Raw genomic sequence first — 22,192 nt, 5'->3', positions numbered from 1 at the left:
CCGCTGCCTCGGGGAGTCCATGCACCACCAGAATCTGGGCTGAGAACCCTCCCTTAGCCATCTCATCCCGAGAATATCCCCGCTCTCCATGTGATCCTACCTGAGCTTAGTGGAGACTCTCCATTCCCAGGCATCTCCAACTCAGGATGTCAAGCCACACTCACCATCTTCCCTCTCAACTTGTTCTCATCCTGGGATCCTTATTTCCGTAGACCTGATCCTCTATACCCTCCTCTTCCCACCACCACCTCCTTAGACACCACCCTATCAGCTCTCCCACTTTTTCTTACCTCTCCATCCCTACTGCAACTGCCTTCATGAAATTCCTGCTGGATTAGCCCCAAACCTCCTAACAACCCTCCACACAGCAGCCTGGGCAGTCCTTCTAAAACAGGGCCAAGCCACCCTCTGCTGCTTCAGTGACTCCCATCTCCTTGGCATGAGATGAAAACCCTCAGGGAAGACCTCTGGCTTTATCTTGCTCAGCCCGCTTCCTTCTCTGTCCACCCACTGGACAGCATCCATCCACACTTCTCCCCAAAAGCTTCTTGATGACCCTTTCTTCTACAAAGACCTTCATAACCCTGGGATAAAATGAATCGTTCTCCCCCACTGTACCTCAGTCTTCCCATACTTCTATCTATCACGGCGCTTGTAACCCACCAAGTCCTCATCCGTTCACCTGTCAGTACCCCCCGTCAGACAGGCCTGAGCATCTCCCTGGCAGGGCCAGGTCTAAGTTCATTTTGAATTCCCAGAGTCCAACACAATACCTGGGTGCCAAGAAAATATTTGTTTAATTCGTGATATATGAGATAGCAGGTAGTAGAACCTCAAAGCAAAAAAGAGAGCTTGAGGGAAGCCATCCTCTCTAGAATTTAAAACATGCTTTGACGAGTGATGCCTGGAGGTTGAGAAGTTAGCACCTGGCATCTGTTCTAAGCCACAGGGCGGTAATGACACACAGGGTTAGGGTGATCTTTGCTTTGAATGATAAAAAGATCAATGTAAAATTTAAACAAGGAGACTTCATTAAGAGGGAAGAAAGACTCCCTCAGTAACTCTTGGCCCCTTAATTATACCTGCTCTATCACTAACTTCAGAAACTGGATCCCTGGCTCCAGGGCAGAACACAACAGGGAATTCCAGTATTAAACATGCTTCTAGGTACCACCTCTTTCATCTCGCCAAATGAACTGTCCCAGAAACCACGCTTTTTATATGGGAAAGAAAATCCATCACATACATTAGCTATTAGCTGCTCAGAATATTCTCTCTCTTTCTTTTCTACATCTGCCAGCGTGATGTATTCAGAGTCACCAGCAGCCAACATCTCCGTGTTTGACAGTCTGACCTGCAGTCTCTTTTCTAATTCCTCCAAATCCTGGAGAAAAAAAGAAAAAGGCAAATACGGAAAAAACCTAATGTATCTTAAATTCGAGAGAAGAAACACTTTTATTTTCACCCCATTATCATAAAATATTCCTTAACCATAATTAAATGCTTTGGGTGTTGTCCTACTGAAGGACTGATGATAAAAATCATCACAGAGCCTCGGGAATAATGGATTATGCATTTTCTTCTATAGTCTTTCCCTCATCCTCCCAAAATAGGCCATATTTTAACAACAATGAAACAGTATCTTCCTATCTTTATGAAGTCCGGGAACATGTCATGACATCTGGGGTGTGGGATGGAATGTCTCCTCCCCACTCCTCTGGTTTCCATGGGGAAGGATTACTTAGTACACCCCAGGGAGGAAGTGATATGTATTTGACTGGCGGTTCAAAAGCAGGAAGTGAGCACAGCCCCTAGCTTGCCCAACCTCTTCCTCTTTGGGATGGACCATTCAGGGGAGGCCACTGCTCTGGTGTGGCCTCAGCCCAGAGTGAGCTGGGCAGCAAAGGTCCCTCTTCTGTGTGGGGAGGCCTGAGGTGGCCCAGCTTTGCCAGTAAGCAATTTAGCTAATCCTGGGATTCAGTGTTAGGAAGCAAGCCTTGATCGCTGTGCACCTAAGCTATGTCTTCCAAGCTGGCCCCTTTCAGTGATAAAGCTGACATTTCTCTGTCTCCCCAATGCTTTCTCTTAATTAACTCAGAACTTAGAAGGAAAAGGGGAACCCTATGTATGGAGTCCTTCAAACCCCAGCCTGGAGTGTGGAGGGTTTGTTTTCTGTTCTGTTCTGTTTTCTGGGCTGTTCTGTTTTCTCTAGACCTATGTTCACTGACACGTAATCAACACTGGTGTGGGTCCAAATTCATTAGGAAAACTGCTATTGATTATCCAAGCGGAAGCCATATGTGACTTCTAATTCTCACAGCATCTCTACAAGAGAGAAATGAGGGTTCTTTTCCAGATGAGGAATCTTATTTTTGGGAAGTTGAGATATTTCGTCCAAAGTCTCCCAGTAGGAAGTGGTGTGCTAGGCTAGGCCCCTTAGGCTCACTGACTCCAGAGCCCCACTCTTCTAACTGCATGCACTATGCTGCTTCTCTCCAAAGCAGCTGCCATTTCTGGGCACTTCTCATCTTCATCTAGAAGTCTTGAGGCTGTTGTCAATATTACAGGAAAGTATGCATTTAAAGCCCTTGGCCAGACTACATCCACTGAACAGTAGCCACTGACATAATTAAGATGCTCTGGAAGTGGTAGAGGTGGGATTTGATCCCAGGCCTGCAGATACCAAAGCTCTTATTCTTTCCATATGACATTCATTACTAGTACAATTACAAGTATCACCACCATTATCATTCTTTTTGTCATTGGAGAGTCATTTAAACTCATTGAGCCTCGACTTCCTCAGCTATAAACAAAAAGAAGGATGGTCACTCACAGGGCTGTTGTGAAGATTAAATAATGTGTGTAAAGCACTCTGTGCATTGCCTGATGATAAGGATCACGGTAGTGGTGGTACTGAGGATGATGACAATGACGTTAACAAAAATGAAGATGCACTGCCTTCTCCCTGGGAGGTAGTGATGAATCCTCCCCCTTGGAATCCGGAAGAGTGAGGAAGAAACACCCCCTCCTCCCAATCCCCCGAATCTCATGGTTGCAGTGTTAAGGATGATAATGATGACTATGCTGAAGATAATGGTGGTGATGGAAGGAATGAGGATTATGACAATGATATGATAACGAAGATGAAAGTCGTGATGGCAGAGTGAGGATGATGAGGATGATGGTGGAGGTGGTGATGGTCATGGTAACGAAGATGAGGATAACGATGCAGATGAGGATGATGGTGGCAATGGGAGGAGTAAGAATGACAGCAACAGTGATGGTGGCGATGATGAAATGTTGGTAGTGGTGGTGGTGATGAGGAGGAGGATGGTGATGGTGGTGGTGATGAGGATGGTGAGAATGATGATGAAGATAATGATAACAGTGGTGATGTTCATAATAAGAATGATTATGACAATAATAAAGATGGTGGTGGTGATGGTGATGATGATGATGATGATGATGATAGTGGTGGTGGTGACTGTGTTGGTAATAAAACAATAATAATGGCAATGATATTGATGATGATGATGAAGATGATTGTGGTGGTGTTGGTGGGAATGGGAATGATGGCAGCAATCATATAATCAGGGTCTGGTTGTTACTTTGCTAGGTGCTTCATACACATTTTCTTCTTTCTGTAATCCCGCAGGATGGGAATTATTATCCCATTGCACAAAGGAACAACCTAGGATTCTGAGAGTTTGTGAAAGACAGGACCAGGATATCAATCTCCACCACCCTGACTCCAAGCCCTGACTCATTTTGCTGCACATAAAACAATATAAAGCTTGTATAAAAGATTGAAACGAGAAGAATGCAAAGTAGTAGGAAGAGTTATAACCAATAAGCAAATTATATATTTTAAAATACCCCACACTTGTACAGAAAATAGAATCAATAGTGGTTCTCTCTGAGTAGTGGGTACGACCAACATTCTCTTTTTTTCTACTTCTAATATTTTCCCACATTTTAATAATATACATCGTTAGTTTTATGTTTACAGCTATACTTTTATATACCATATTGTGTTGAAAAGTATATATTGTAATAAACTATTTTTATACATAAAAAATACTTTACTATAATATTATGTTTTATCTATCACAATAAACTATTTTTAAGTTATTTTGAAATATAGGTTGAAGACTTACATTTTCTTGTTTTGAGAGAATCTTCTGGTATAATTCATCATCAGTCTTCTTTTTAGGAAGAAGGTCAAGGAGGCACATTTTAAAAATCTGAATAAACATCTATTGCCAAAAAGGAAACATAACAAAGAGAAAGGTTTCAACAATGGTATTTCCCTTCCCTCCTTTTTCTCCTGCCTCCTTCCTTCTGTCTCCCCCAGCTGCCCACACACTTTTTGCTCTAGGAAAAGACCTCAGATTAAAAGTCATGACAATGGCCTGTAATGGACTGCATTTTCATGAAGCTTCTAAAGAAAAATGTTTCATTTCTTCTGCACATATTTATGAGGAGCCCACTCTGTGGGAAGCCCCCACTTTCCCCATTTCCATGAGTCAAGAAAACAGATGAGGCGAAGGGGGGTTGCTTCTTTGTGGAAAGAATCAGAGGGAAGGTTGTATGGAAATGGGATGTGTAAAGTCATTCACTCCAGCCCCGTCTCAATGGATGGACATGTCCTCTAAACCAAGAAGGGTCCTCCATAGGCAGGGACACCCTGGCAAGTCCAAGGGTGCTGTGTCCACAATTCGTTTAATCACTCACCTATTGCTGGACATCTGAGTGTTCCCAGTTTGGGGCTATTACAAATAAAGCTGCTATGGACATTCACATACAGGTTTTTGACTGAACATATGTGTTTCTGAGATGAATGTCCAAGACTGCAACTGCTGGGTCTTCTGGTAATTGTATATTTTGTTTTATGAGAAATCACCTGTTTTCCAGAGTGGCATTTTATATTCCCACCAGCAATGTATGAGTGATCCAGTTTCATTACAACCCCACAAGCATTTGGTGGTGCTGTTATTTTTATTTTTGTCATTCTGATAGGTGTGTAGTCATATCTCATGTGGTTTTAATCTGCATTTCCCTAATGGCTTAATGATGTTGAACATCTTTTCATGTGCTTTTGTGTGTGTTTCCTTGCCAGCCGTATATTCTTTTTGGTGAAATAATCTGTTCATGTCTTTTGCCAATTTTCTAATCGGATTGTTTACTTATTTCTTTTTCTTTTATTATTATTATTTTTTTAACATCTTTATTGGAGTATAATTGCTTTACAATGGTGTGTTAGTTTCCGCTTTATAAAAAAGTGAATCAGCTACACATATACATATATCCTCATATCTCCTCCCTCTTGAGTCTCCCTCCCACCCTCCCTATCCCACCCCTCTAGGTGGTCACAAACCACCGAGCTGATCTCCCTGTGCTATGCGGCTGCTTCCCACTAGCTATCTATTTTACATTTGGTAGTGTATATATAAGTCCGTGCCACTCTCTCATTTCGTCCCAGCTTACCCTTCCCCCTCCCCGTGTCCTCAGGTCCATTCTCTACGTCTGCATCTTTATTCCTATCCTGCCCCTAGGTTCTTCAGAAGCATTTTTTTTTCTTTTAGATTCCATATATATGTGTTAGCATAGAGTATTTGTTTTTCTCTTTCTGACTTAACTTCACTCTGTAGGACAGACTCTAGGATTGAGGTTTGAGAGTTCCTCATATGTTCTAGGTACTAGTCTTTTTACAGAATGTGGCTTGCAAAATATTGCCTCAGTCTTCATCCTCTTAACAGGATTTTTTGCAGAGCAGAAGTTTTTTATTTTGACGAGTTTTAATTTGTTTTCCCTTTTATGGGTCACACTTTTGGTGTTACTCTAAGAACTCTTTCTTTAGATCCCAAAGATTTTCCCCTTTGTTTTTTTTTCTAAAAGATTCATGGTTTTATATTTTACATTTAAGTACATAATCCATTTTGAGTTAATTTTTGTATGAGGTATGAGGTTTAGCTTGAGGTTCATTTTGTTTTGCTTATGGATGTCCAACTGCATGATTTAATGAAAAGCTTATCATTCCTCCACTGAACTCCATTTGCACCTCTGTCAAAGGTCAGTTAGACCTATTTGTGTAGTAAGGCACTTTTTTCTTTTGAAGAATAATTGACATAACCAGCTTTGTTCTTCTTTCTCAAGACTGCTTTGGCTATTTGGGGTCTTGTGGGTTCATACAAATTTTAGGATTGTTTGTTCTATTTGAAACATGCCATTCAGATTTTGATAGGGATTGCATTGAATCTGTAGATTACTTTGGGTAATACAGACATTTTAACAATACTAATTCTTTCAACCCATGAGCATGGAATATCTTTCCACTTATTTGTGGCTTCTTTGATTTCTTTCATCAATGTCAAGTTTTCAGTGTACAAGTTTTTCACCTCCTCGGCTAAATTTATTCCTAGGTCTTTTATTCTTTTTGATTGAATTGTAAATGGGATTGTTTTCCCAATTTCTCTTTCTGATAGCTTGTTTTTAGTGTATAGAAACACAACATATTTTTGTACATTGTGTACTCTGTAACTTTACTGAATTTATCGGTTCTAACAGTTTTTTGTCCAGTCTTTTCTATGTATAAAATCATGTCTTCTGAAAATACTGACAGCTTTACTTCTTCCTTTCCATTTTGGATGCCTTTTATTTCTTTTCCTTGCCTAATTGTTCTGGACAGTAATTCCAACATTATGTTGAATAAAAGTGGCGAGAGTGGGCATCCTTGTATTGTTCCTGATCTTAGAGGAAAAGCTTTCAGAGAAGAACTCTTTAATCGGGTAAATTACTTACCTCCTTTTCATCAAGGCTTTTTTCCTGATGTTTTATCTTGTTCTTTTGTTTGAACATATTGCTCTGTTTCCTCATTTTGATTGACTGTGTTTGTTTCTATGTATTAGGCAAAACAGCTACCTCTCCCAGTCTTGAAGAAGTGGCCTTGTAAAAGATGAACTTTATCTTTCAACCTTGCCCTAGCTCATGGCTGTCTCTCAAACCTTTGTGCTTGTCTAAGTAGCCTAATTTATTCTTTTTCATTCTCTTCTTCTTTTAAAAAAAATTTATTTATTTATTTATTTATTTTTGGCTGCGTTGGGTCTTCATTGCTGCGCATGGACTCCCTCTAGTTGCAGTGAGCAGGGGCTACTCTTCGTTGCGGTGAGTGGGCTTCTCATTGCGGTGGCTTCTCTTGTTGCAGAGCATGGGCTCTAGGAGTGTGGGCTCAGTAGTAGTGGCACACGGGCTTAGTTGCTCCACAGCAGCCTAATTTATTCTTGATGGGTCCCACTTGTTGAGGGTATGCCAAGAGTGTTAGTCATGAAGGAGCTGTTCACCAGTTTTTAGGTCTTTTTCAGAGGGATCTACTTCATATGTAGCTATAGATTCAGTGTGTCCATGGGAGGAGGTGAGAACCGGATCTTCCTATGCAGGCATCTGGGACTGCCCCCGTGGTAAGACATTTTTAAATGCACAGGTGAGCAAATGTTTTTCTCCAAATGTCCACAAAGTAAATATTTTGGGGTTTGCAGGCCATACTATCTCTTTTGCAACTACTGAATTCTGCTGTTACAGCATGAAGGCAGCCGTAGGTGATGTGTAAAAGAAAAGGTATGGCTGGATTGGCCCAAGGGCCATAGTTTACGATCTTTGTTTTAAGGTTTGTTAAACACTCTTCTGTGCCAGGTTAATATATATATTATCTCAAATGATCATCACAGCAGGAGGTTGGTCAATATTCCCCATTTTACAGATGAGGAACTCTCAGTTGAGAAATCTGGACAACTGGCCTCATGTCACAAGGGACATCCATGAGGGACAGACCCAGAACTCTTCACCAACCTTCATTATGCTTGCCAATGCTAATAAGCTCTAAAAAGACAAAAATTGTCTTGACTTTCCATCCACTGAAGTCTGAGGCTATGTAGAGTAACATTCTTTTCTCAAGATGTTAATCTCAAATCTACTTTCTTTTTGATCCCAAACTGAATCAGTAACGTTCACAGGTCTTGTCCCATTCCTCTGAATTGTAAAAACTTTTAAATTTGGAATAATTATGGACTTAGAGGAAGATGAAAAACAGTACAGAGTTCTGTGTGCTTTGTCCCCAGGGGTGACACCTTACATCACTGTGGTACAATATCAAACCTGAAAATGGACATAAGTCCAATACAGTTAACTACAGACCTTACTCAGTTTTCACCCATTTTTACATGCACTCATTTGTGTGTATATGTGTGCGTGTGGTTCCATGCAATTTTTCCCCATGTATTGCCACAATCAAGATAGAGAATTTTCCAGCACCAGGAGAAATCCGCTAGTCCTAGTGCTCCTCTGATATTAGCCACCCCCCTCCCACATCCCCTGATCTATTTTCTTTTCTGCCATTCTGCTTTTAAAGGTTACAACTCCACCTCCTAGACAAGCCCAGCACCAGTGTCTTCCTCCTCAAGGGCCACCAGAGAGCTCTAAGCTTCTTGGCTGCATGGTGGTCACAACTGGTCTGAGTCACTTCTGAACCCTGACCTGTGATAGTGGATCTCTACCAGAGAAATGAAATTTGAAGTCTTTGTGTAACATGGTTCCCTCCTGTTCCCCATGTTTCTCTAGGTCTTACACACGATGAAGACATGCCCTGCAGTGAATGGAAAGCCATTAGAAAGCAGCTCTCCCAGGGTGGCGACGGTGTCAACCAGACACATTTCTATTGAGCACCTACTATGTGCAGGGCACTGTTCTGGGCTCTGAGGATACACAGACCTTGGACTCAAACAAACCTCATTTGGGTTCGGACTCTGCAGTTTACCAGCTGTGTGATCTTGGGCAACTGCCTAGACCTCTCTGAGACTCAGGTTCCTCATGAGTGGAACAGCACTGAGGTTTCAATGAGATCAGACATTTAAAGTGTTTAGCCTAGCAGAGTTTCAGTGTTTCATAAATGATGCTGTGATGACGCAGATCACACAGCCCAACAGAGCCCAGAACGTTGCCTACAGAGAACTTTTAAAGTGGGACTTGACTTCCTAGTAATTCCATGGAGTAAAAGCTGGAAGTATATTATTTTCACACCTTTCCTAAAGTGGCCCAGAGAGGGGAAGTGACTTACAAAAAGTCACACAGCTCGTAAGTGTCAAAGGGTGGACTAGAACCCAAGTTTCTAATTCCTAATCTGGTGCTCCTGGAACTTTCCCAGGTTCCAGCTTAAGTATCTCCCTCCAAGGAAGCCTGACCACCTCCCTGAAGCCTACATGCCCTCAGGTCCTCTCTTACATGCCCTCATGGTACTCCATCATTTGCTTTGTCATACTTTTTGCCTCTGTGCATTTTGTGCAGTCTATTGACTGCCATTTCTCCCCTGGACAGTGGGCTCCATAAAGGCAGGGGCTGTCCCCATTATTGTGTCCAGCAGGGCGGGGAGGCTGCCCACAGATGAGTGACAGTGAATGCTCTCTTCATGACAGTAGGCTGCTTCCCTGTGGGCATTCGCTGGCTCCTCCAGGGGCGAGGGGCCAGGACTACGTCACTCACCAGCTGGATGGGGCTCTGAGCACAGAAACAATCACCCTCCAGGGAGCAGAGCCTTTGAGAAAATCGCCAGGGCCACCTGCCCCCAAGCAGGACCAGGTGTGGCTAAGTGAAAGCAGGCTGCAGCTGCAGGTGGGCTCGTGCCTCATGTCCATGAGCCTCTGCATGGGGGTCTGTGGGGCTGTAGGAACAGGCTCGATTTCTGGAATCCTAGGATGATTTATGGTTTCAAATACTGGCACCTGTTTACGAGGCCAGTTCTGCTCACACAGAGCAAAATTTCTTTCTGTTGCATCCTCAACTTAATATTCTTTTATTTCTCCTGTTTACAATGAAGCACCTGTGGGCATATCTGTCTTTGTCTGTCTGTCTGTCACTCTCTCCATCTACCCCTCCCTTTCTCTTCCCAACAGGCCTTCTCTCTCCTCCCTTCTCTCTGTAGGTCTCCTCCCTCATTCAGTAATTCAAAGGATGTGTCTCATGGAGAAATAATTCTTTATTTTATTTTATTTTTTTAATTTTAATTATTTATCTTTGGCTGCGTTTGGCTCTTCGTTGCCGTGCGCGGGCTTTCTCTAGTTGCGGCGAGCGGGGGCTACTCTTCGTTGCGGTGCGCAGGTTTCTCACTGCGGTGGCTTCTCTTGTTGCAGAGCACGGGCTCTAGGTGCACGGGCTTCAGTAGTTGTGGCACACAGGCTCAGTAGTTGACCACTGCGCCACCAGGGAAGCCTGAAATAATTCTTTTTTTTTTAACCCCAGTGGCCTTGCTGCCTGGCTAACCCATGGAGGTTCTGTAGCTACAGTGGGACTCATCCCTCTGATTTTCTGTAACCTGGACCCAGTATGGATCCATGTGCATCTGGCAGAGACCAATCTTGTTTCCTCCATGGCTCTGATTTCTCCTTCCTTCACTCGGAGAATGCACACCCATAAGAAGGTACTCAACTTCCCATCTCAGCCCCAACTTAGAACTTTATGACTTAGGGCCAGTCGCCACTCTGTGCCTCAGTTTCCCCATCTATAAAATGGACACAATGATGGCACCCACCTCGCCGGGTTGTGTGAGCTTTAAAATAACCACCTGTGTAACACCCCCAGGACCTAGTACATAGTGAGTACTCATAAATCTTATGATCACTATTATCATTCCTCTAAAAATCCTGTTCTCTTTGGTCTCCGTCAGGAGGTGTGCACAGAGTAGGTACCCAGCTTTCTGCTTTTAACCCCAATGGCACTGGCTAAAGTAAATCCTGCTCCCCGTCTGCAGGCACGAATTGCTTTTCCATTTTGTGGTCGGACGCCTAACCCTGCTCTGCCTTCCCCTTGTGGCGGCTTCGCTGTCACCGACACCCGTTTCCCAAGGGTCTCCGGGACTCCATGCACACGGAGAGCCTGTCTCCCGGGTCCTGAGTGCTCCACCTACCTTATGCTTCTCCTGCCTCAGCGCCGCGTCCAGATGCAGCAGGTCTTTTAAGTGAAGGTTGTAGATACACAAGTCAAGGTCCACGCTGAAAAGTCCAAAGGGAAACAGAAGAGACTTTCAGAGTATTTGAAGTGGGGGGTAAGGTTACCGAGTCATCAGTACCTCCCTGCAGGATAAGCCACGGTGCATCCTGACTCCAGATTTTAAATTCTGCGGCATGCAGAGATTGCTCGCAGCCACCCCAGGTGCATAAGGAGCAATTGAAGTAGCCATCTGAAACCCACTTGTGACCAGAAGGAAACAGCTGCCCGAGACATCAAAGACAGAACACAGGAAGAGATGGAAGGTGAGAGAAATGAAAAAGAGCACTCCCCCCCGGGCCCCCCCGGCATTTTCATGTCTAGTGTCACGTGTCATCCTTCCTTTCTGCCATCATGTACACATTCTCACAGCCATTTACAGATGAGGAAACTGACTCAGGAAATCAAGGGTCAGAGATATCAAGTAGTGGTCACGTGGCCACAGGGGCAGATAACTGACAGTGTGAAGATAAAGGCCTTTGACGTTTTCTCCGACATAGGCAAACGCATTTTAAATGACTACACTCCCACCTGAACTGTTCAAGTCCTCTTCGTCCGAATGGGAAGAAACACCCCTTCCCAGCCAAGCAGGGGAGCCAAGAAAGCTCCAATTAAACGAAGTCCCTCCTTCCCGGGGCCACCTTAAGAGTCAACACCAAGCTCAGGGTTCTGAGTCCATTCTTTCCACAGCCCTGAGCCAGGCCATGCCTGGTTCAAGTCACCCAGGGCTCCTTGGACTCATGCAAATTCAGATCTGAGAGAGGCCTGAGGACTGACGTGCAAACCTGCTGACTAGTTTTTTGAGCACCTACTGGGTGCTAAGCCTTACTCTGGGCTGGACAGTTTGGCGATTTAGAGCATGGGCTGCAAGATAAGGTGGTGGGGTCACACCAGGCTCCAACACTCACCTGCTGCGTGACCTTGGGCAGGTCACTCTGCCTCTCTGTGTCTCATTTTATTCTTTGAAAATGAGGGCAATATTAGCATCTACTACACAACCTTAACAACGTAGGGCTGTTAAGAGGAATTAATTCATTGACTGATTAATACTTGTTCATCACTGTGCCTGTCCCAGGCTCCCACTGGGTGGTAGTGCACAGCTGTGAATAAGACAGACCTGCTCCTTGTGCCCCAGAGAGAATTAATCCCTGCAAAGTGCTTAATATTTTGTACACAGAAGACACTTAACCAGCGCTAGCTGCTGCTATGCAGTGCACGGGGCAGGTCAGTGATTAAAGGAGGTCCCGTCTGTCTCTCCCCAGGGCTCAGGCCTGGCTCCATGACCCCCATGCTGGCCAGCAGCACACATTCAGCTCCAGCTCTGATACTGGGTCGCTGTGTGTCCATGGCTGAGTCCTTAACCTCTCTGGGCCCCCATTTCCTCCAGTGAGCATGATACGGCCTATGAGTCTGCATCCTCCATCCCACCCCCTCCTCACCTCTCGCAGGTCAGTGCCTCGGGGAAGCTGCTCGCCCCCAGGAAGGTGCGACCGAGGAACCTGTCATCACTGGTGGCTGAGTGGACGCTGGACGAGGAGCTGCAGTCGTCCTTCTCAGCCTGGCTCAGGCTCCCCAGGCTGCTGGAAGGGGATGCCTCCATGGGCTGGTTCGGCAAGACTGCCTGCTTTAAGGTTTCGTGCAGAGATGGGTTGGAGGAACCGTCGGCCAGAGGCTGGGGGGCAGGAGAGAAAGTGTACTCTCAGTCCACATGACCCATCATGAGTGTTTCCGTAATTCCGCCAGTGACACACGCGGTGGCTCCCAGGAAGGCCAAGCCGGGGCAGGCAGGGAGGGTATGAGTGGACACCGTGGAGCTTCTGCCCCAGGGGCACGGCCATGGCCCTAGGGGCCTTCGTCACAGCTCTTGTCACATCACTTGTCCCCAAAGGCCAGCCCCTCTGCACCAGGCTCCTCCCCTCCAGCAATTAGCCTGGGTCTGTTCCCCGACGGCCCACCTGTACCCACCCTCGGCTGCCAGCTCTGATCTCCCCAGCAGCCCGCCTGCCCTGCCCCGCCTCTCTGGCTGCTGTCCCAGACCCCAGGCCCGCTCTGTCCACTGACCTGCCCTCGGATAGACTCAAAGCCCCTTAACAAGGAACTCAAGCCCCTTGCACTGCCATGACCACATGAGGTCATAGCCTAGTGCCTGGCACAGCCAGAGAGCTCAGCAAATGTCAGCCATCCCTATGTCCAGCTTCGTTTCCTGCTGCTCCCAGAGGTGCAAGCCCAGGTAGCACTGAGCTGCTGGCCAGCTCCAAACCCTCACTAGCAGTTCATGCTTCTGAGCCTTTCCAGACTCTTGTCCCCCTGCCTGAAACACCCCTAACTCACTGTCTGCTGGGTTGAAGCATCCCTCCCTCCGGACACAGACCCCTGAATCTTCCTACCCTGATCCCCGGGCCACACCGGGTTCCACAGGACCCTGGTCATTTCTGTCCTGCCTGCTATCACACGCCATCCTGCAATGTCCGCCAGGCTGGGAGGGCCTCCAGGGTGAGGACAGTGCTCTCTTGACCACTGGATAATCACCAGTGCCCACCACAGAGCCTGCCTAGCACGGGTGCTGATGACAAATGAATGTCCCAGGTCTGGGAGTTTTGTACCTTCACCCACCCACCGGATAGCGAAGGAAGTGGTTCCCAACGTGTGTTCCGGGGAGCAGTCCCATGAACTATAACCAGTTACTGCTCACTGTGAGGGTTCCACAGAAAAATTAGTTTGGGAAAGTCTGCGTGAACAAGGTAGAATCATTTCTTTGGTACAGGAATTCTCAGAGCCTTCGATAGGCTCTGGCTGTCCTCAAAAGCAAATAATAATTTAAAAAACTGAACACGTACTGAGTGCGCAGACAACACACACTGTTCTAAGCCCTATGCCTAATTCCCTATCTCACCCTCAAGACAACTGGGTGAGGCAGGAGGGCCTTTTACCCCCATTTTATTGATGAAGAAACTGAGGTCCTGAGAAATCAGGGAATGGCCAAGAGTAAACGGCTGAGATAGGAGCTGGGTTTGAGTCTGTCCTCTTTATCTCCAGGAGAGCAGGCAGCACTTTCCTCAACTTACTTGACCAGGGAACTATTTTTTTCATGGAACATCACATAGGCCGAGGGCTCCTTGAAACATCAAGGAATATGCTGCTCTCTGCAAAACTCCCAGCCACAGGTGTGAACTCCTGGCTCCAGGTGTAAGACCTGAGGGTACGACTCTTGCCCTGCCACTTCCTGCAGTATGACCTTGAGCAGATCATTAACCTCTCCCGGCCTCAGTTTCCTTATGCATAAAGTGGAGAGAACAATATTATTTACCTTATAGGAATGTTGCAAGGAATACTGAAATGTGTAATGTATGACAAATGCTTAGCACTGTGCCAGCCCGGCAGTAAATGTTCAGTTTCAGCTGCTGGCATTAGTCCCAGGGTCTGTAAGGATTAATGTTAGTAACTTGTTAGTATTTGTACTAGTGTTAAAAGGTCAGGGCAGATGCTGCCCTACTGTGCTGTCACCTGGTGTCCCTGTGGATACCTTGTTATATATACCATGGGCATACCCTGTCCCTGACAGCACTGTCATAAAATGGACTAAGCCTAAAGTTATGCTCCATTACAAAGCCACAAAATTATCTCTATTAAAATGACTTGCCATAAAATCCTCAAATAGGACCCCAAATTGCACATTTAATCCCCCTTCTCCTACCCCAATCTCTAGCACATTATTGGTTAATTGCATTTGTAAGACGGAGCTCAGGACTCTCACCCGGAACTTCTGATTGATGGGATAGACGACTTTTGCCTTCAGTGCAAACGCTGTGATATTGCTATTGAAAGATGGCTCACATTCCTGGGAAGGAAAAAAAAAAAACAAATGGCATGGGGGCTTTCAGTAAAATGAAGGACAAACCACCAAGAGTTTCCAAAATGCCACATCCCATTTGTAACAATGGCCTCGGGAAGGGACCATAATAAGCACATTTAGTGCTCACTTGCTAGAAGGATGGATGGATGGATGGAAGGATGGATGGATGGATGGATGGATGGATGGATGGAAGGATGGATGGATGGATGGATGAATGGATGTATGGATGGAAGGATGGATGCATGAATGGATGGATGGATGGATGGATGGATGGAAGGATGGATGGCTAGATAGACATATGAATGGATGGACAGATGGACAGATGAATGGGCAGGTGGATGGATGGATAGATGGGTGTAGGGATGGGTGTGGGAGGGGTAGCTGTACAGATGGGTGGGTGGGCGAACGGACCAATGTTAAATAGCACATTCTTCATTTAATTCCAAGCCTTCAGCTTTGGAAGAAGTAAGGATTTAAATAACTTGACAACACCAAAAGTTTTCCTAAAAATTGTGAACCACTTTTTGGTGGAATACGGAACCAAATATTTTTAGCACTGCCAGGTGTATAACCACTTACGTGTGGCAATATTCATGCAAGGCTTTTGATCAGACCCTTAAATGAAAAGTAGTGGTTGGACAGGTCTTTTCACTTTTCTGAGCCTCAGTCTTCCCAGACAGTAAGCAGGTAGCACATCTGCCCCCAAGGACGGTGTGGATAAAGCTCCCAGCAGAGCTGCTGGAACAGAGCAGAAGTGAGGTGATGGACAGCTATAAGTCACGGTAGTAAAGAGCCACCATCAAACACTGCTCAGGGATCATCTCCCCAACCGCAGCGGATGGACTGATTCGTGCCTTCTCCACACAATATAGAAAGGCCCCACATCCTTTCCATATTGCTGTCCTGTCAGGGTCACCCCTGCACTCTGCACAGTCGGTGCTGAATAAATGCTTGGCCACAACCAGCAGGTGAATGAAGTTGGGCGGGCAGCAGTTCAGGAGCCCGGCACTCCAGGCCGGGAGGAATCTTTACTCAGCAATTCTGAACTGGCTGGCAGGTGAAAACTGCATCCACATCGATTCTAACGCTTTGCAACTAAATCTTAAAAAAAAGAACTCCATAACAAATGACTGATTTCTGATTGCTGAGCTCTCCTTGGAATTACATATCCTATCACAAGGAAAGCAGAAGAATTTATCTCTTCCTCACGCTGTGTGACGTTGAAACAGCACCCAACAGAGCCCGTGACGTGGCCTGTATACATCTCCAGAGAGGCTGTCGCCATGTGCCCTTCTGAGCAGGGCAGGAGGGGAAGCTCTGGGGCAAGGGCCCCAGTTCTTGTCATGTCTATCTCTCTCTTCGGACTCGCAAAAACAGACTTAGATGACAAGCGTGGGGAAAGACCACCAACATGTGGTCCTTAAACTTAAGGACCATTCATATGTCCATCTATCCATCCTTAAACTTCCAAGGACCCTGCCATTTCCCAGATGGGGAAGATGACACAGAGAGGTTGAGCTGTGCACCCAAGGTGACACAGCTATTAAATGTCAGAATCAGGATTTGAATCAAATTCCCTGGCTCCAGAGTCCCTCCTCTTCAGCTGACACCATCCATCTCCGTCGACATGACACAAATGAGAACAAGAGGAAGAGCCATGCTTCACCACGCCCCAGGGACATAAGCTGGATCCTGAGATACTTGTCGCTCCCATATCTGTCACATCCAATCGACCACAAATCCCACCAACTTAACCTCCTAAACATCTCTCAGATCCACAGCCCTGGCCCAAGCCACCATTATATTTACCCCAAGGGGCAGCAATAGCCTCTTACCTGGCTCCCCATCCAAGTATTGAGGGCCTACTATGTGCTGGCACTTGATGCGTGTTTGCCTATTTCCTTATCACACAACAGTCAGCTTGGGGAGGTTGGTGCTATCATGATCAGGCCCATTTTATGGAAAGGCAAAGGAAGGCTCAGAGGTGGACACTTTCCAATCCATTCTCCCCCCGTGGCCATCAAAAAACATACAATTCCCATCACTTCCTGGCTTAAAACCCTTCCTGGCTTTCCTTGGATCTGAGGGAGCAGAGCAAGGCCTGTCCCCAGCTCCCAGCAGCCAGTCCCACTCTCTTAGCTGGGGGACTGGTACAACAGCAAAGCGTGGCAGTAAGACTAAAAAAGCTGACTTCAGAACGGGTGACATAATCTGTGGGGCCCCGTGCAAAATGAAAACAGCGGCGGGGAGGGTGGGTCTTAGTCAAAATGATTAAGAATTTCAAGACAGCAGAGTCCAGAAACTGGCTGGGGGGAGAAGGGGGCGTGGCGACTGGGCACGGGGTCTGTGTGACCAAAGGGCATGTCCACCTATGAAGCCGGCCCTGGCTGATGGTCCAGTGGAAACACACTTTTTCAAGGAATGATGCAAAAGCAGAAAGAGCACTGTGCATTTTTAAACTTCTTCCAAACAGAGGTGAAAAGAAAGGATGGAATGAAAGGGGTAGAAAATGAGAGGAAGGCTTGGTCTCTGCCTTCCAGGAGTGCATCTTCTAAAGAGGAGACACCAAACAAACATTGCATTTCAGGGGAAAAACATAATATAGGAAGCAAAGATTATAGTCGCAGGGGTCCACCTGAGATGGACAGAAGCAGAACCTAGGAACCGGGAGCCTGGGCTGTTTTTAGTTTTTCACAGCTCTTCTTATTAAGTTCAGAAGTCCTCCAAAGTCTGATCTCCCCAACCATAGCAACACAATTATTCAGAAAATTGGCTGTAGTGCAAATTTACAATGTAAAACTTCTTCAGCTGAAGCAGTGCGATTATTCAGAAAATTAGCTAAAACGTAATTGTAGGAAAAGAAAAGCCATTTCACTCTCTGACAAAAGGTGCTCTTTTCGGCAAATGCACAAATACCTCCAGAGGGGAGGTATGCACCCTCCCTCCTCCACAGCCAAAGGACAGGAGGAGGCTGGGGAGTGCCATGCCTCAGAGCCTTCTGGAATTTTGTTTGTTTGTGACTAACAAGAGCTATTTATCAAAACAGAGTTCATGCAAGGAGTGGCGTGGACCCCAAATGCCTTGGTTTTCTGGGCATTGGAGGATGTCAGGGTTACAGCTCAACTTGCCCTGTCAAAATCAGCCCTGCCCTCATTCCTTGACAAGCTCAGCCTGCAGAAGGCAGGGGCATTTTGGCAAGCTGGTTACTGGAAAAGGCAGATCTTTAACTTAACTCTTGGCAATTATTAGCTTGATAATGGGCATTGGCGAGGCACAGCTAATGTTTTAACAGGTAAAACATTACTAGGTGGAAGAAATGGGTTAGACTTCTGAGGAGGTGGAGAGACTTGGCTCCCCTGCAAAGACTGACTCATTCTGTGGTAGGAGTGTTCACAGAGTGGATTCATGGGTGACCCTGTGGGGCCGCCACCACTACTGTTAACACAAAGCTGAGAACCCTGAGGCTCAGAGAGGTTATGTCTCTTGCCCAACATCACACAGCACACAGGTGGTAGAGCTGGGTTCTAGGATTCTGGATCCCAAAGCCAACGTTGTTTGTATCATATATGAGGCTGCCCTCTCTGTGAGAAGGGTTTTTTTTTTTTCAAATAGGTTTATTGACATATAATTCATGCAATTGAACCATGTAAATTGAATACTTTTCGGTATATTCACAGATATGTGCAACCATTACTACAGTCAGTTTTAGAACATCTTTATCATCTCAATAGGAAACCTGTACCCTTTAGCTATTACCCCTACCCCTCCCATTCCCCACCCCACCCTAAGCGACCACCATTCTACTTTTGGTGTCTGTAAGTTTACCTGTTCTGGACATTTCAGATGAATGGAATCCTATAACATGTGGTCTTTTGTGACTGGCTTCTTTCAGTTAGCATACTATTTTCAAGTTTCACTCATGTTGTTTTTGTGGCTGAACAGTATTCCATTGTATGGAAGGACCATATTCTGTTCATTCATTCATCGGCTGATGGACATTTGGGTTTCCACGTTTTGGCTATTGTGATTAGGGCTGTCAGAAACATTTGTGCACATGTTTTTGCGTGGACGTATGTTTTCATTGCTGTGAGCAGGGTTTTAATCCTATGGGGTGAGAGGAACAGAGGCATAGGGATAGATGAGGGAGAGAGAGAAACTAAGACAGGGAGACATCACAAAGCCACAGTGTCACACTCTCACACACAGGCCCACAGAGACGCACATGGAGAGAGACACCAAAAACAGAGATGGACACGCAGTGAGATGCACTGATACACACATAGACAGACACACATGGAAAGACAAGCACCTGGAAACAGAGAGGCTGGGAGTGTGAGCTCGAGACACACAGCACAGACAAGGAAGTGAGGACTCATCTCCGGGAACAGCCAGGCGCTCTCTCTTCCTCTCCAGCTCCCCATGTCTCAGCCCTGGGAGGGCAGCTGATTGCTCCATGGGGTCTGGCCCAGCGTGGGGAAGGGAAGCCCTGTCTCCAGAACCCTTGGGAAGTACAGACAGGGGGGTGACTCGAACACTGAATTTTCAGCTTAATTAGAAGCTTTTCCTATTCATTTCTAACTTTTTGGTGAAATTTGTTTTAGAATACCCAACACACTTTCCTTGCTTGGTAAGCAGAAGCTGCAGAACATGACTGAGTGTCAGAGGCTGCGGCGTGTGGGAAAGCAGCCCTCCCGGGCAGGAGCTGAACGCCCCCAGGCCCAAATCTCAGCTACGTGACTGAGGACAGTGACCTGGCTCCACGAGCCTCAGTTTCCCCATCTGGAAAATGGGCAAATAAACAAGGTCTACATCATGGGGTGCTGAGAGGATTGCATGAGAGAATTCACATGAGTGTTTACATGACTCAAAAATGACATGTGAAAATGCCTGGAATCAGTAGATGCTAAGTAAGAAACTTGGTTCCAATCTTTCCCCTTTTCCCAGCACCTCTCTCTCTTTCTTTCTCTCCCTCTCTCTCTCTCTCTCTCTCTCTCTCCCCCCCTACCTACCTACCTACTTACCTACCTACCTAGATATCTATATTCACCTTTGGGCAATTGAGGCTGGAGTCAAATGGGCAAATGACTGGAGTCTGGTCCTTTCTAGGGAGCAGGAAGTGACTAGAAAGAACACATCTTTGGAAGAAGCGCCCTCTCCACCCATGGAGCTTATGCAGGAAGCGACGCCCTATGGGCTGATTCAGGCTGGATGGAGTGAGGAGAGGAGCAACAAGGAAGGTACAGGGAGCATCCATCTTTTAACATCTCCATCAGAGGCCCGGAACTCCCACTCCTAGATATTTACTTAAAAGAAATAAAACAAAATGAAAACAAACTTACAAACATTCACAGAAGCCTTGTTCAGAACAGCCAAGCACTGGCAACAACCCACACCGTGACACATCCCCACAGCAGGATGAGCAATTAAAAGGGACAAATGACAAGTGCAACGACGACCTGGATCAGCAGGCACAGGAAAGCATGTGGTTGCATTCATGTAAAATTCTAGAACAGCAAAACCAATCATGGCGATGGAAATCACAGCAGTGGCTGCCTATGAAAGGGGCACTAGAGAAGAACTTCCCGGAGTAAAGGAACGTTCCCGATTGGGGTCTTGGTTACAGGGGTGTATACACTTGTCACTCATTAAACTGTAAGCTTAAAATCTGTGCATTTTTTCTATGTAAATTATACCTCAAAAAGAAGCCTATTGGGACATGAGATCTGTTGGGGCTCCTCTGGATGAAATCCAGGTAGGGAACGGGACACCCAACCTGAGTCTCTTCCAATGCACCCCAAACACCCAGCTTACGTTCAGAGCCTCCTCATCCTTTGAAGTCGGTGCTTCTCTCTTCCTCCTCCTGGATGGGGAGCCGGTTTCCGGAGGGGTCTGAACGTTAGGCTCCAAGTTCTTGAGCAGACTCTGAGAGTCATCTTTCTAAAATCCAAAGGTGGGGTGGGGGGAACACATTGAAATTGGTCAGCCTAGTGCCCCTGTGACATTAGCCATCAACTCCCCACCCCCAGCCATCACGGCTGCTCATCTCTGCTCCGGGCCTGGCCCTCTGTGTGCAGTGCTTCCCTCCACCTGGAGTCAGGTCCACATCCTTCAAGACTGTCCAGGTGTCACCCTCCTGACAAGCCCCAAAGCCCCATCTTAGCGTGTCCTCAGGACCTGGAGGCAATACTCGGATCAAAGCTCATTCCAGGGCTTCCTTGGTGGTGCAGTGATTAAGAATCCGCCTGCTAACGCAGGGGACATGGGTTTGAGCCCTGGGCCAGGAAGATCCCACATGCCACAGAGCAACTAAGCCCATGCACCACAACTACTATAGCCTGCACTCTAGAGCCCACGAGCCACAACTACTGAGCCCACGAGCCACAACTACTGAGCCCGCATGCCACAATTACTGAAGCCCATGCGCTGCAACGAAGAGTAGTCCCTGCTCGCTGCAACTAGAGAAAGCCCGCATGCAGCAATGAAGACCCAACGTGGCCAAAAATAAATCAGTTAATTAGTTAATTAATTAATTTTAAAATAGCTCATTCCATTGTTTTTCTGAGTTGGTCCCCACTTCCCCAGCTCCTGTAGCCTGTGAGCTCCTTGGGGTGGGGTAACAGCTTAACATGGAGAAGGACACATAAATATTAAAATTCCTGTTACTTCCTATAATGTGATTGGATAATTTTTAAGAAAATATCTTAGGTAACCTTAAACTATAGAATGGTTTCTGTTGTGAGCTACGGTTGATGCTCATTATTTGTAGATTCTGTATCTGCAAATTTGCCTACTTGGTAAATCTATTTGTAATCCCCCAAACCAACACTTGGGGTGCTTTTGCGGTCCTTCCTGGACACGAGCAGAAATGTGAAAAATGTGAATTGCCTGATGTGCAGTTTCCAAATGAGATTGAACAAGGCCACACTCTACTTTCTTGTCTCAGCTCATACTGCAAACAAGTGTCCTTTCCATGTTCTACTTGGTACCATTCTTTTTTAGCATTTTTGTTGGTGATTTTGTTGAAAATGACCCCTAAGTGCTGTCTAGTGTTTCTAAGGACAAGAAGACTGTGATGTGCCTTATGGAGAAAATGTATGTATTAGATAAGCTTTGTTCAGGCATGAGTTACAGTGCTATTGGCTGTGAGTTCAAGGTTAATGAATCAACCATGTTAAATGAGGCATCTTTAAACAGAAACACACATAAACACACGTATTGATTGGTTAATGAAAATACTGTGACCAGGATCTTGTACAAACAAAACCCTGCATCTCCCCTGGGAGCAATGCTTCAGTATTTGCTAATCCT

At 46.0% G+C, this 22,192-nt stretch overlaps 1 protein-coding gene across 2 annotated transcripts in view; it reads right to left on the bottom strand.

The window, feature by feature from the left end:
- The window catches only part of EVC (EvC ciliary complex subunit 1), an 81,276-nt gene that overhangs the window by 53,767 nt on the left and 5,317 nt on the right, over positions 1-22,192 (bottom strand). For both annotated transcript variants that reach the window (XM_024119412.3, XM_024119413.3), the window contains exons 2-7: positions 20,696-20,821; positions 14,786-14,869; positions 12,471-12,703; positions 10,952-11,036; positions 4,158-4,256; positions 1,247-1,384 (exon numbers count right to left, since the gene is read on the bottom strand). In XM_024119412.3, the coding sequence (XP_023975180.1) occupies positions 1,247-1,384; positions 4,158-4,256; positions 10,952-11,036; positions 12,471-12,703; positions 14,786-14,869; positions 20,696-20,821 (765 nt within the window). The remainder of the gene's footprint in view (positions 1-1,246; positions 1,385-4,157; positions 4,257-10,951; positions 11,037-12,470; positions 12,704-14,785; positions 14,870-20,695; positions 20,822-22,192) is intronic.

Source organism: Physeter macrocephalus, chromosome 7 (genome assembly GCF_002837175.3).
Source record: "Physeter macrocephalus isolate SW-GA chromosome 7, ASM283717v5, whole genome shotgun sequence".
Classification (NCBI taxonomy): Eukaryota; Metazoa; Chordata; class Mammalia; order Artiodactyla; family Physeteridae; genus Physeter; species Physeter macrocephalus.
This window is presented reverse-complemented; position numbering and strand designations above follow the sequence as displayed.